Here is a 13,349-nt window from a genome sequence, read left to right as displayed (position 1 = left end):
AAGATTATTTGATACAGAAGTGTCTGATTCCACCCGTCATCAATATGCCGGAAATGGCTATTTTAAGTGTGTCTATGACGTCACTACATACACATGGCAACAAACACGAAGATACATATAAATAATACAATAACATTTCCCACCAAAAATACAATCAAACCAATGAGACAACTGCGGGAAGTTGGGGGTTTTAGGGTGAGGACAAGCTAGTAAAAAAAACACACCATGATCCCAAAACACAAAATGACGAACAAAAAGAAAAAAAAATACAGCATTCTGCTACACCAACAAAAATTTGCAGGAATCTGACACTTCCCTTGAACAATATAGGTCAACTGTAGGTGACCATACCAAAACACCAATACCCACAACTAAAAGTACGAAAATTGGGATCAGACATTTCCCTTGACCTACATAGGTCAACCTCAGATGACGATACTAAAACATAAACACACACAACTATGAAAATGGGAATCGGTCATTTCCGGTGACCTATATAGGTCCACCACAGCTACTGATGCCAAAAAACCAACACCTACAACTGCGAAAAGTAAAACCACAATCCCAAACGTCCACAAATCAATCATCCCTACATAAATTAAAACACATTCAATACTTCATAAATACACAAAACATCACAGCTAGGAAAAAAAAAAATATTAATTACCACCAGCAAATTCCGGCACTGCAACCTAGATCGACAGCCCCCCCCCCCCCCCCCCCCACACACACAGACACACAAAAACCAACTCATAAACACCGTGCCGTAATGACATTCACACACCACAACACCTTTACGTCGAAGCAGACGGGTGGAATCAGACGCTTCCATTGACCCCTCCTTGACAGCACTTGGTTGCAACAGTCAAGATCGGGTATTCTGTGTACGATAAATTTATTAAAAGTACGTAACTGTGTTTTATTCTGTCAGTGTACCATTCTGTAAATATTTGCAGTTACTGTGATATATTCACATATTTTGACAATCTCCTGACAAATGATGAGGATAATAATTATTATATTCCACTGTATTATGTTATACTTTCTGACATGTTATTTGTCATTCACGATGGGCAGCGGCTACTTCCGTAGCAGTACGAAAATATTTGTTCGCTCCAGTTACTATCCTCTCTGGAAATATCACCTGTAACTACGACCTTTAACTGGAGTCACCGAGTCAGGAACGTCTACACACACAGTTATTCCGTTACCAGCTTCCAGGTTATCTGTGGTGGTAGCCCGATAACTACCAGAGAACTAGAACTACGAGCCAATAAAGATAACTGCCAGAGGAGAATACCGGTCTCTGACAATTATTTCCATAGTCCATCGAATTCCTAAGTAACTTTCCTTGTACTACCCGTCCAAGCTAAATTAACACGTAAGGCGGTGGCTTAAGGGAACGACCGTACTTGTTAATGCCTGTACTGCAGCTCCTATCAGCCACGGCTTGGACATTAACTTTATTTAATTGTTTATGCTAAAAGTAACGAAGGCCCACGAAATAGTACACAGTTCCTATCAACAGATGGCGCGCAGTCTCACAGTTATTCCCATGGTCTATAGAACGCCTTCCAAATGCGCAGTACGATATTCGGTCAACAGATGGCGCGAGGCACTGTTGACACTAAACAGTTATTGAAATAACTGCCAGAATCAGAGGAACGGTTATCGCAGTAACCGTTACTTCTCAGTAACCGGTTATTTCTATCTGTTATTTTTTGCCACCTCTACTTGTGAGCTGTACGTGGGATTTTGACAACGGACAAATGAAACGAACCAAGTTAATGTTGGAAACATGATGATGCGGCAAATCCAAACACTTTACCCCTGGCCTGGCGGTGAAACACCCATGACTATGCGTTCGCAGTCAACGTGTTAGTGTTGGCAACGGATAGAGAGAAAGCACAAACTCCGGAATGTGTATGCTACGTGTTGCTGCCGATCAAGAACTGGGGAAAGCGAACCGTGCCGTTAGCAAGCTAGGGAAAATTTCGAGAGGGGAGATGGACTTCGAAGGGACCTTGAATTAAAGAGCCGAGTATGGGAATCTTTGGATGTTTTCAGAAACCTCTGATTTTCATGTGCATAGGTGCACTGCGTACTAGTAGGAAAAGTTATCACAAGACACAAACAAGGTCATTGAGGCAATAGGCTGCGTCACGTGGGGCTTTGATAAGAGACAATATAGAAACGAACCTGCAAACGTTGGCAAGACGATGACGTATCAAATCCAAACAGGTACCGTGAGATAATTTAATTACGTCGATGTGCAGGTGATGGTTTATATGCGCGTTCGCATAGAGATCGGCGATGTCATTTGATGGTCTTAGCAGACGTAACTAAAACATGATATGTAATGCGTATTATGTGCTGGCTAATTACTTGTAGGACGCTTCAGTTTCTGATCACGATGTTACGAATTTTGAATGCTTATTTTAGACAGGTGGCGCTCTTAGCGACGCAATTCCACTGCGCTGTATCACGTACTTCTGACCAACTTTTGTTTTTCGGGGATGGCTGAAACATTCTATCGTATAAATGTAGTGCTTGGGAACTATTTTATCTTCGTTTTTTAATATTTATGACGTTAACATGTTACAAACCAGTTTGCGCTACACAAGCAACAAAAATGATTACGGCGCCACTACGCAAAACGAGAAAACGTAGATTACATCAGTGAGTCAGTTGGAATCGGTCGACCTGTACAAATACTTGGGAGTAACAGTTTCTAGGAATATCAAATGGAACTATCACATTGACTCAATCGTGGGTAAACCAGGTTGCAGACTACGGTTTATGGGTAGAATACTAGGGGAATGCAGTCATTCTACAAAGGAGACTGCTTACACATCATTCGTGTGACACACCCTAGAATAGGCTTTGTGTGTGGGAGCCGTATCAAATAGGACTAACTGATGCATACAGAGAAGGGCAGCGCAAATGGTCACAGGTTCGTTTGATCCGTGGGGAGTCTCATAGTGATGCTCAAGAAACTAGATTGAGAGACACTTTAAGATAGATGCAAACTATCCTGAGAAACCCTACTTACAAAGTTCCAATAACCAGCGTTAAATGATGATGAATCCAACTCCTTACTGAAACTTTCTACATTTCGCCCGCGTAGGGCTTATGAGGACAAGATTAGATGAATTACATCTCACGTGGGGGCATTTAAACAATAATTCTTGCCACACTTCATTTGTGAATGGAACAGAAAATCCATAATAACTGGTGTAATTGGCAGTATCTTCAGCCATGCATTTTACAATGGTTTGGAGCCTATGGACGTAGACATAGACAACAGGCGTTTAGCTGAAATCTGCCAACTAAATATAGCACAAACATGAAAATTAGCCACACTAGTGCTTTGTCAGTACCTACAACCTATACGGGAATTCACACTCATTGGCCTCGCTGAAGTACAACCAGATTATCACCCTTCAACCTATCCTAGACCTCAGGCTATGCTATACACTGGTCTGTCACCTCAAGCAAATTGACAGATTTCAGCCGAATGCTAGTTTTGCAGTACATACTCATTTTAGTGACTCATTGTGTGATAATGATTCTGATTCTTGACATATAGCCAATGAAGGAAGAAAAATACACAAATGAATTATAGACAATGATAAATCACAGTATTGAAGTACACTGTGTGAAGAAATTTTAGGAATATATATAAAGCAGTGATTGTTGTCACAAAATGCAACTCTTAAAAACAAATACAGTGTACTGGATTACGTTTCCCTTTAAAATACTTGGGAGCAAATTTGAATGTTTCAGTGGAAAACAGGCAATGGTAAATTCGAATATAAGGGGAAGAATGTTTGGTTGACTTTTCTGTCAAATTATCACATGGCAGAAAGAAGAATCATGTCATAGACTATTCATCAGTCAGAACGGAACCAATACTACAGTGTGTGGTAATGTTTGGCACCAATTATTGAATAAGGAAAAAGTGCAGCGAGTACAAGGAAAGCAGCAAATGCAGTTACATTAAGGAAAAAGTGGCTTTCACCATCACTGACTTCATTTGCACAGCTCTAAAGATCCTAAGGAATTCTTGGGTCACCAAATTGTGTCTAGCCAAGTACAGAGGTACTTAACAGGAATGTTGAGCTATTTTTGCAATCTGTCAATGAATATATTTCCTGAAGGACTACAATAATCTGTAATAGGAAACACTTATGAGAATAGAGGTAAACAAATAACGTCCATAGTTTGATACAAATGACGCTACCTTTTTTCTTACAGAATACTGATGTTGAATCCTCACACACCTAAATGGAATAAGAATGCATTATATAACTAATGAGAGCCTTCAAGATTTATTACTTGACGTACTTCTGTTATTCGTACATGTAAATGGTCCCCAAGTTTATTAACAAGCTTTCCAGGAGATACTGTTGGGGTGTATACTAATCAAGGGCTTGAGGTCAAGCCCGTCAAATACAGCCAATACAATAGCCAACCAATTACACTAGTGATGAGATCTTGTCAAACAGTTTGACTCGTAATCATACAGAACCCACTATCAGCACCTTAAAGAAGTAACAATGCGTAAGGAAGGAAGAAAAACTAAGGTTAATCGTCATGCTGACAATGAGGTCATTAGAGACAGAATACAAACTTAAAGTTGGTGAAGTATGGAAGGGAAAATCGGCAATGTCATTTTCAGAAGAACCATTCCAGCATTTACCATAAATGATTTAGAGAGATCAAATAAAACCTAAAACTGGATGTTCAGGTTGGGAATTTGAAACACTGTCATTCCAGATGTGAGTCCAGTGTCTTACTACTGCGCCACCTCACTCGGGACAATGATGTCAAAAATTTGTTTTTTGTTATGTAGGTTGACTAGAAAAAGTGAAATTCTATGGTCGTGTTGCTTAGGAAACCCTGAGGGGCAGGTTCAGCTGCCTGATTGGAAAGGTTTATCCATCCTTCATGCAGAATGGCACCTTTTCTTTATGAAGTGTGAGAGTTGAGTGTAGGTGACTCTAATGAGTGTGATGTTGTGTGTCTTTAATGATGATGAGAGAAGTAACAGGGTGAATCTCAGTGCCAACACACATTGTACCAAGGTCCTGAGCTTAACATCCCAACCTGTCGGCAGGTCATCATCAACAGTGTTGACCTCAATTCATGAGACTGTGGAGAGGCTGGAGTTTAATCCAGGACATTGATGCAAAGTCTGGTGATGGGGAACTATGCCACAACTCCTCCTCCATTTTGCTGTAAAGACAGAGGGAAAGCAGCGAAAGGTGCATGGCATATCCAGGCAATTATCAATCCAAGTATTGGCCATGACCAACATTCTACATCTACATCTATACCTTACAAAGAACCGCAAGGTGCATGGCAAGGGTACATCCCATTTTACCAGTTATTGGTGTTTCTTCCCATTGCATTCATGTATGGAGCGAGGAAGAATGATTGAATGCCTCTGTGCATGCAGTAATTATTCTAATCTTATCCTCACAATCCCTATGTGAGCAATACGTGGGGTACTGTAGTATATTCCTAAAGTCATCATTTAAAGCCGGTTCTTGAAACTTTGTTAATAGATTTTCTTGGGATAGTCTGTGTCTTTCTTCAAGAGTCTTCCAGTTCAGTTCCTTCAGAATCTCTGTGACACTCTCCCGCAGATGAAACAAACCTGTGGCCATTCATACTGCCCTTCTCTGAATATGTTCAGTATCCCCTGTTAGTCCTATCTGGTACAGATCTGCAGATAAGTCACAACTACTATGGAAAAAACAGCACATTACCAGGTAATGACAAAAGAAAAACTACTTGCAAACCAGTCAGGATAATGTGTCAGAATATTCAGTGCCTCAAAAACAAAGTGCTAGATCTAGAAGTAGCTTTAAACAATCTTGCTGATGTCTTTTGTATTTGTTTATCTGAACACTGGTGCAAGGCTAGTGAATTAAGTCTCATAAATATAAGCAACTTTAATTTATCATCACATTATTGCTGAAGTGTTTTTAAAAATGGTGGGGTATGCATTTACTCTAAAGTAGGACTGCAGTTCAAAGTGAAAACAGAATTGGACCATCAAAATACAGAAAAACATTTTGAATCATGTGCCATAGAGTAAAAAACTGAGGAGAAGAGTGAGAAACTAATTGTCATAACAATATATAGATCACCACTGGGTGACAAAAACATATTCTTCAAAAAATAGAAGCAGCATTTAACACTTTTTATAGTAATGAAGTGAGATTATTGTTATGTGGGGAGTATACGAAGCAGCTTTCACATGAAACCACTCTTTACAGATGCCACCAAAATAACAGAACTGTCATCTTCTCTTTTAGACAATATTTTCACAAATATGGATAATGGTATCACTGAGGCACTAAATGTAAACTTAGGTCTTTTGGATCACAAAACACTATAGCATACATAAATTCCACTTTACCCAAGGCAGTAAAATATAAGTGGGATTACAAAAGGCACTTCTATACAGAAAAAGTAAATACATTCATCCAGTTGTTAGCTAATGAAACCTAGGAAGATGTCTTTGCACAAACAACAACCGAGGAATCTTTCAATGCATTTTCTAGTACATTCGTGTTCCTATTTGACATGTGTTTTCCAAAAAAGCTCACTAAGATCAGTGCCATGCCTAAGAACACAAGCCACTGGATAACACCTGCTATTAGAATATCTAGTCAAACACTAAAACATATCAGTCAACTCAAAAAAGACAACAAAGATGAACACTTCACGGATTTTGTTAAGACATATAAGAAAATTTACAGGAAGATGATAAAAAAAGCCAAGACAATGCACAATGACAATGTAATTGCTGGGTCAGCAAACAAACCAAAAGTTGTATGGAATGTAGTAAACAAAGAAATAGGCCCAAGCAAAAATGTTAGAAATCTAGATGACTTTGTTTTAAAAGATGATCAAGGTGCTCCAGGCAGAAATCTTACTTTAGCAAATTACGTTAATGACTACTTCATAAATAGTCCAATCAATCTGAGTAAAAATTGTTCTAGGATTAGTAGAACATCAATCCTAGGAGAACAAAGTGCTAATTCAATATTGCTACCTCCCATGAACAAATTGGAAGTTAATCGAATAATAAAAACAATGAAGAATAAAATGTCCTCAGGGATTGACGATGTACCTTGTTCAGTCATGACGAGATGTGCTAGTGTCATATCAGAACCACTCTTGCAATGTAATTAATCAAAGTTGTACATGCTATTTCAATTCGGTCTGATGTTGTGTAGTGTACTATGCACATTTGTATTGTATAGAGTATTGTTCACCCTTTATATTTTTTTTGCCAAAATTGATGCAGTGTACATTGTCTCTGGATGAATAAACTACTACTACTACTACTACTACCCTTGAGCAATATCCTAGGACAGGTCGCTTGAGTGATTTGTAAGCCATCTCCTTTGTAGACAGATGGCACTTCCCCAGTATTCTCCCAATAAACCAAAGTCTGCTACCTGAACTATGTGATCATTCAATTTCATATTCCTACAAAGTGTTACACTCAGGTATTTGTATGAGTTGGTCAATTCCAACATTGACTAATTGATATGATAGTCAAAGGACACTATGTTTTTTTCATTTTGTGAAGTGTACAGTTACACATTTCTGAACATTTAAAGTGATCTTTGCACCACTTCGAAATCTCATCAAGATCTGACTGAATATTTATGTAACTTCTCTCAGATAGTACTTCATTATAGATAATTGCATCATCTACAAAAAGCCTGATGTTACTATTAATATTGTCTGCATGGTCATTAACATACAATGTGAATAGCAAGGGTCATAACACTGTTTCCTGGGGTACACCCGAAGTTACTTCCACATCTGACAATGACTTCCCATCTGAGATAACATGCTGCATCCTCCCTGCCATAAAATCCTCAGCCCAATCACAAATTTGACTTGATACCCCAGATGATCATACTTTTGACAATAAGTGTTGGTGTGGTACAGAGTCAAATTTAGTATGTCATGTGAGCAAAGTGCAACTTGAGTTTCACATGATCAATGTTTTCAGAATCCATGCTGGTTGGTACTGTTTGAGATAGCTCATTATGTTTGAGCTCAGAAAATCTTCTAAGATTCTACAACAAATCAATTTCAAAAATGGGGATAGACGTTTCCTGGATCACTTCTACCACCCTTCTTGTAAACAAATGTGGCCAATGCTTTCTTCCAACTACAGGGAATGTTTTTTTTTGTGCAAGGGATCTATGCTAGATTATAGTTAACAGAGGGGTTAATTCTGCCAAAAATTGGGTGTAGAATCTGATAAGGATTCTATCAGCCCTAGGACTTTGTTCAATTTAAAAAAAATTCAACTGTTTCTCAGCATGACTGACACTAATATCTATTCCACTCATCATTTCAGTAGTAAAAGAATTAAAATGGGGTGGTACTCCTGAGTTTTCCTTTGCAAAGGAACATTCAAAAACAGAGTTAAGCATTTCAGTTTTTGCTGTGCTACCCTCAATTTCGGTTCCTGTCTTATTCGCTAGGGACTGAACATTAACTTTGGTGCCACAGCAGAAATTCCAGTCATATGTATGACTGGAATTTATTTGGGTTCTGTGGAAGATCATTGGTATTAATTGTTGCCACAGCTGTGTTATGATCACTGATACCAGTTCTGATGTGGAATCCTCAAAGAAGAGTTGAAGTGTATTTGTTGCCATTAGATACAATATATTTCCATCATGAGTGGGGTTCCTAACGATCTGTTCTAGGTAGTTTTCACAGAAGGCATTCAGTAATGTTTCACAGAATATCTTATCATGCCTACCACTAAGTAAACAGTAATTTTCACAGTTAATTGTTGGGTGATTGAAGTCTCCACCAACGATTATAGTATGATTGGAAAACTTACAATGTTTGCTTAAATTTGGTGACCTGATGAGAACCAGTGTATTCAATGCGGGGAGGCTTTTTGCTGTACGATGACTGGGACATTGTCATACGATCATGAAACATGTCATTGCAATAAGTGAATAAAATTAACATTGTATGTATTTGTATTTATTTATTTATCCTGTGGATCACATATTGTACAAAGTACACATGATATAAGACAAGTCATTTTTCTTAACAAATATGTAGTTTGGAGAAAAAAAAATTGGCAATGGACTGCCATTTAAAAAATGTACACAAAATTGTTCATTGATGAATATAGTAACTTCACATACAGAGAATACAAACAATTTACATGGGGAACTAAGAAACATGTAGGCAATGTAGTGCTACTTTAAATTTACACAAATAATCACTGAGATTACAGAATAGTGAAAATGTCAACTGGAAACACAACAGAAGGACAATGTCATTTAAAAACTACATTAAACATGAAATTTACATTGAGATTTCACAGACAATTAAGTTTTAATACTAATAGAATGTGTACTTGTACATTCAAAAAGCGAGTTAAAAAATTTTGGGAAGTGAAACTGAAACATAGTTGTGTATAGTAGAAATTAGGTTATTATTTTGCCTACAGAATGTTTTACTCTAATCACAGTATTTACAAAGGAACTTTATAATTTTTCATTTCCAGGAATTCTTGTACTGAATAGAAACAGTGCTTTGTCAGAAATGCCTTTAGTTTATTTTTAAATATTGGATCTGGAGCAGTTTTTATTTGTTCTGGAATTTTATTGTGTAATACGACACCCAGATGAGTTATATATTTTTGGTATGATGATGTCCTTGAAAAAATTTGATGGATATTAGATTGCCCTCTGGTATAATGAGCATGTATATAATTGTTTTGGATTAATTTGCCTGTTCTTGAGGGGTATTCCCTGGTGAATAGGAGTGTTTCTTGAATGAATAGGGGTGGGATGCTTAGAACATTAAGTTTTATAAATTGACATTTACAGGATTCCAGCTTTTTGAGGCCACAGATTATCCTCAGTGCTCTGTTTTTTAGTTTAAATATATTTGTGCTGTGAGTTGAATTTCCCCAAAAGATGATTCCATAGCGGAGCAGTGAGTGGAACTGCGCATGGTATGCTTGCATTAGTGTGGATTTACTTGTAGTAGATTTTAGTATTCTTAGTCCATAGCACAATGATGAGAGTTTCTTTGATAAGTTGTTTATATGTGTGTCCCATTTTAAATTTTGTTGGACCCATAGACCCAAAAATTTTGTTGCATTTACATTTTCAATTTTATCATTATTTAACTTTACTTGGATAGTTTTTTGATTGGATGTGGGAATTAGATGGAAGTTGATACATACAGTTTTCCCACTATTAACAATTAGGCCATTTTTGTTAAACCACTCAGAAAGTTTTTTCGTAGAGTTATCAGATATTGTCTGAAGGGATTCAGGGCTAGATCCAGTCAACACTATGCTTGTATCATCGGCAAACAGGATAGTTTTTTGTGGGCTCATACGTTCAACAAGATCATCTATGTAAATGAGGAAAAGTAATGGCCCTAGAACAGAACCCTGGGGAACACCATATCTTATTGTTCTTTCCTCCGAGAGGAAAACTGTATTATTTATTTTATTCTGTACATTAATATCGTATTGAAGTGATACCTTCTGTCTGCGGTTTTGTAGGTAAGAGCATAGCCAGTTGTGAGCCACACCTCTTATTCCTCTTCTTTCCAATTTAGCAAGCAGTATTTTATGATCTAGTACGTCAAAGGCTTTAGAGAGATCTAAGAAGATACCTGCAGCTATATTATGTTGGTCAATTGATTTCAGTATGTGGTCCAACAGTTCAAAAATTGCTGTCTAGGTGGATAAAGATTTACTAAAACCATGTTGTTGAATGCTGATTGGTGCGTGGTTTTTTATGAAATTTATAAGCCTGTCATAAAAAAGTTTTTCCAGGACTTTTGAAAAGATGCTTAATATGGATAATGGTCTATAATTGGATGCTAAATCAGGGGAACCTTTCTTTAGTAATGGTGAGACTTTAGCTATTTTGAGAGCATCTGGAAAAATGCCAGTTTTTAATGATTGGTTGTAGATGGTTGATAATGGCTTTACTATATGGGGAGCACACACCTTTAGTATGAGGTCAGGTATTTCATCATAGCCACTAGAGATTTTATTGGGTAACAATTTTATTATGTTCCTAATTTCATCAGGGTTTGTTTCATAAACAAACATTGTAGCATTAGTGCTGTTTGACGCATTGGTGGAATTGAAGAACGATACCTTGCAGTTTGCCTGAATGAGATCTTCTGCCAGTGAGGTGAAATATTCATTGAACTTGTTTACAGGATGTGGTCAACTTTATTTCATTGGATGTTTGTTGTTAAATTACTACCAACTCCAGTTGCCCTGTGATAAGACACTGGGCTCTTCTTCAGGAGAACAATGGTTAAAATCCTCATCTGGCCATCCAGTTTTAGATTTCACATCATTTTCCCTAAACTGTGTAAGGCGAATTCCAGTATTGTTTCTTTGAAAAGTACATGACCAATTTCATTCTCAATCATTACTCAGTCTGAGCGTGTGCTCTGTGCATAAAGAATTCCTCACTATTAGCATATTAAAACTTAATCTTCCTTTTTCCAAATTACTAATAATGAGATCAGAATTGGAAGGTGATGCCCATTGCCTATTGCTAGTACCCATTCCAACATTTGAATGGATTGATTGGAAGGATGAAGAACAAAAAATTGTACCCTGAATATCATTCACCAGTAAGTGGATCACCACCTATGTTTCTTTAGGGAGTTTTTGTAGATATTTACAGGTTACATAGTTTTCTCAACAGTAGTGATTAGTATGATCTACCACTGCAGATTATGTGTCTGTATTGTGTTTACAGAATATTTACAGCTGTCCCTGTCAAAGAAATGAGGGGGGGGGGGGGGGTATTCAGGCTGAGAGAGAAAGATATCTTGATTGTTGTGGCAGACTGATCTAATTGTTAACAAACAAAACAAATCCTTGGAATGAATCTCTGAGAATTATCAGGGAATAATACTGTCTAGGCCTCTTAAATTAATGACAAACTTAGGCTGTTTCCATCATCAGATCCTATAATTAAGTTCAAAAGTACATAAGGATGAGGAGTGCTATATGTAAATATAATTAATCAAAAAGAGTAAAAAATGCTAAGCCACCAAAACTTAGAATGTGTAAAAGGACTGCAGTGTCAGTTGCAATAAAACCTGTGCCAAAGTGGGGTGTGTATATAGGATAAACAGGGAGGAATTCATGACAAAATCTAGATTAGATTAGTACTTGTTCCATAGATCATGAATACGACACTTCGTAATGATGTGGAATGTGTCAGGTTAATAAAAGGTGTCTATACAAGATATTATATTACACAAAATATTACATGACACTTATTTAATTTTTTTTTTTTTTTTTTTTTTTTTTTTTTTTTTTTTTTTTTTTTTTGTGGGGGTTGAGGAAATTACCCACTTACTATATCCAAAAATTCATCTAATGAGTAGAAGGAGTTGCCATTAAGAAATTATTTTAATTTCCTTTTAAATGCTATATGGCTATCTGTCAGACTTTTGATGCTATTAGGTAAGTGACCAAAGACTTTTGTGGCAGCATAATTTACCCCCTTCTGAGCCAAAGTTATATTTAACCTTGAGTAGTGAAGATCATCCTTTCTCCTAGTGCTGTAGCCATGTACACTGCTATTACTTTTGAATTTGTTTGGGTTGTTAATAACAAATTTCATAAGAGAATATATATATTGTGAGGCTACAGTGAAGATTTCTAGCTCTTTAAATAAGTGTCTGCAGGATGATCTTGGATGAGCTCCAGCAATTATTCTGATTACACACTTTTGTGCGATGAACACTCTTTTACTCAATGATGAGTTACCTCAGAATATGATGCCATATGAAAGCAGAGAATGAAAATAGGCATGGTAAGCTAAATTACTGTGATGTATATCGCCAAAATTTGCAATGACCCTAATAGCATAAGTAGCTGAACCCAAACGTTTCAGCAGATCCTCAGTGTGTTTTTTCCAGTTCAACCCCCCATCAGTGCATACACCTAGAAATTCTGAATATTCTACCTTAGCTACCTATTTCTGCTCGAAGTCTATGTTTATTAATGGTGTCATTCCATTTACTGTGTGGAACTGTATATACTGTGTTTTGTCAAAGTTTAGTGAGAACCCATTTGCAGAGAACCACTTAATGATTTTCTGAGAAACATCTTTTACAATTTCACCAGTTAATTCTTGTCTGTTGGGTGTGATTGCTATACTTATATCATCAGCAAAAAGTACCAGCTTTGCATCTTTGTGAATATAGAATGGCAAGTCATTAATATATATTAAGAACAACAGAGGACCCAAGATCGAACCTTGCGGTACCCCATTCTTGAT

At 37.1% G+C, this 13,349-nt stretch overlaps 1 protein-coding gene across 1 annotated transcript in view; it reads left to right on the top strand.

The window, feature by feature from the left end:
- The first annotated feature begins 2,090 nt into the window (after window positions 1-2,090).
- LOC124554997 (phosphotriesterase-related protein) overlaps window positions 2,091-13,349 on the top strand; it is a 214,007-nt gene continuing 202,748 nt past the window's right edge. The window contains exon 1 of the mRNA XM_047128737.1: window positions 2,091-2,241. Within this exon, the coding sequence (XP_046984693.1) occupies window positions 2,220-2,241 (22 nt within the window). The 5' untranslated portion in view covers window positions 2,091-2,219. The remainder of the gene's footprint in view (window positions 2,242-13,349) is intronic.

This window comes from Schistocerca americana, chromosome X (genome assembly GCF_021461395.2).
Source record: "Schistocerca americana isolate TAMUIC-IGC-003095 chromosome X, iqSchAmer2.1, whole genome shotgun sequence".
Classification (NCBI taxonomy): domain Eukaryota; kingdom Metazoa; phylum Arthropoda; class Insecta; order Orthoptera; family Acrididae; genus Schistocerca; species Schistocerca americana.
The sequence above is the reverse complement of the archived record's forward strand: the minus strand, read 5'-3'. Positions and strand labels throughout refer to the sequence as shown.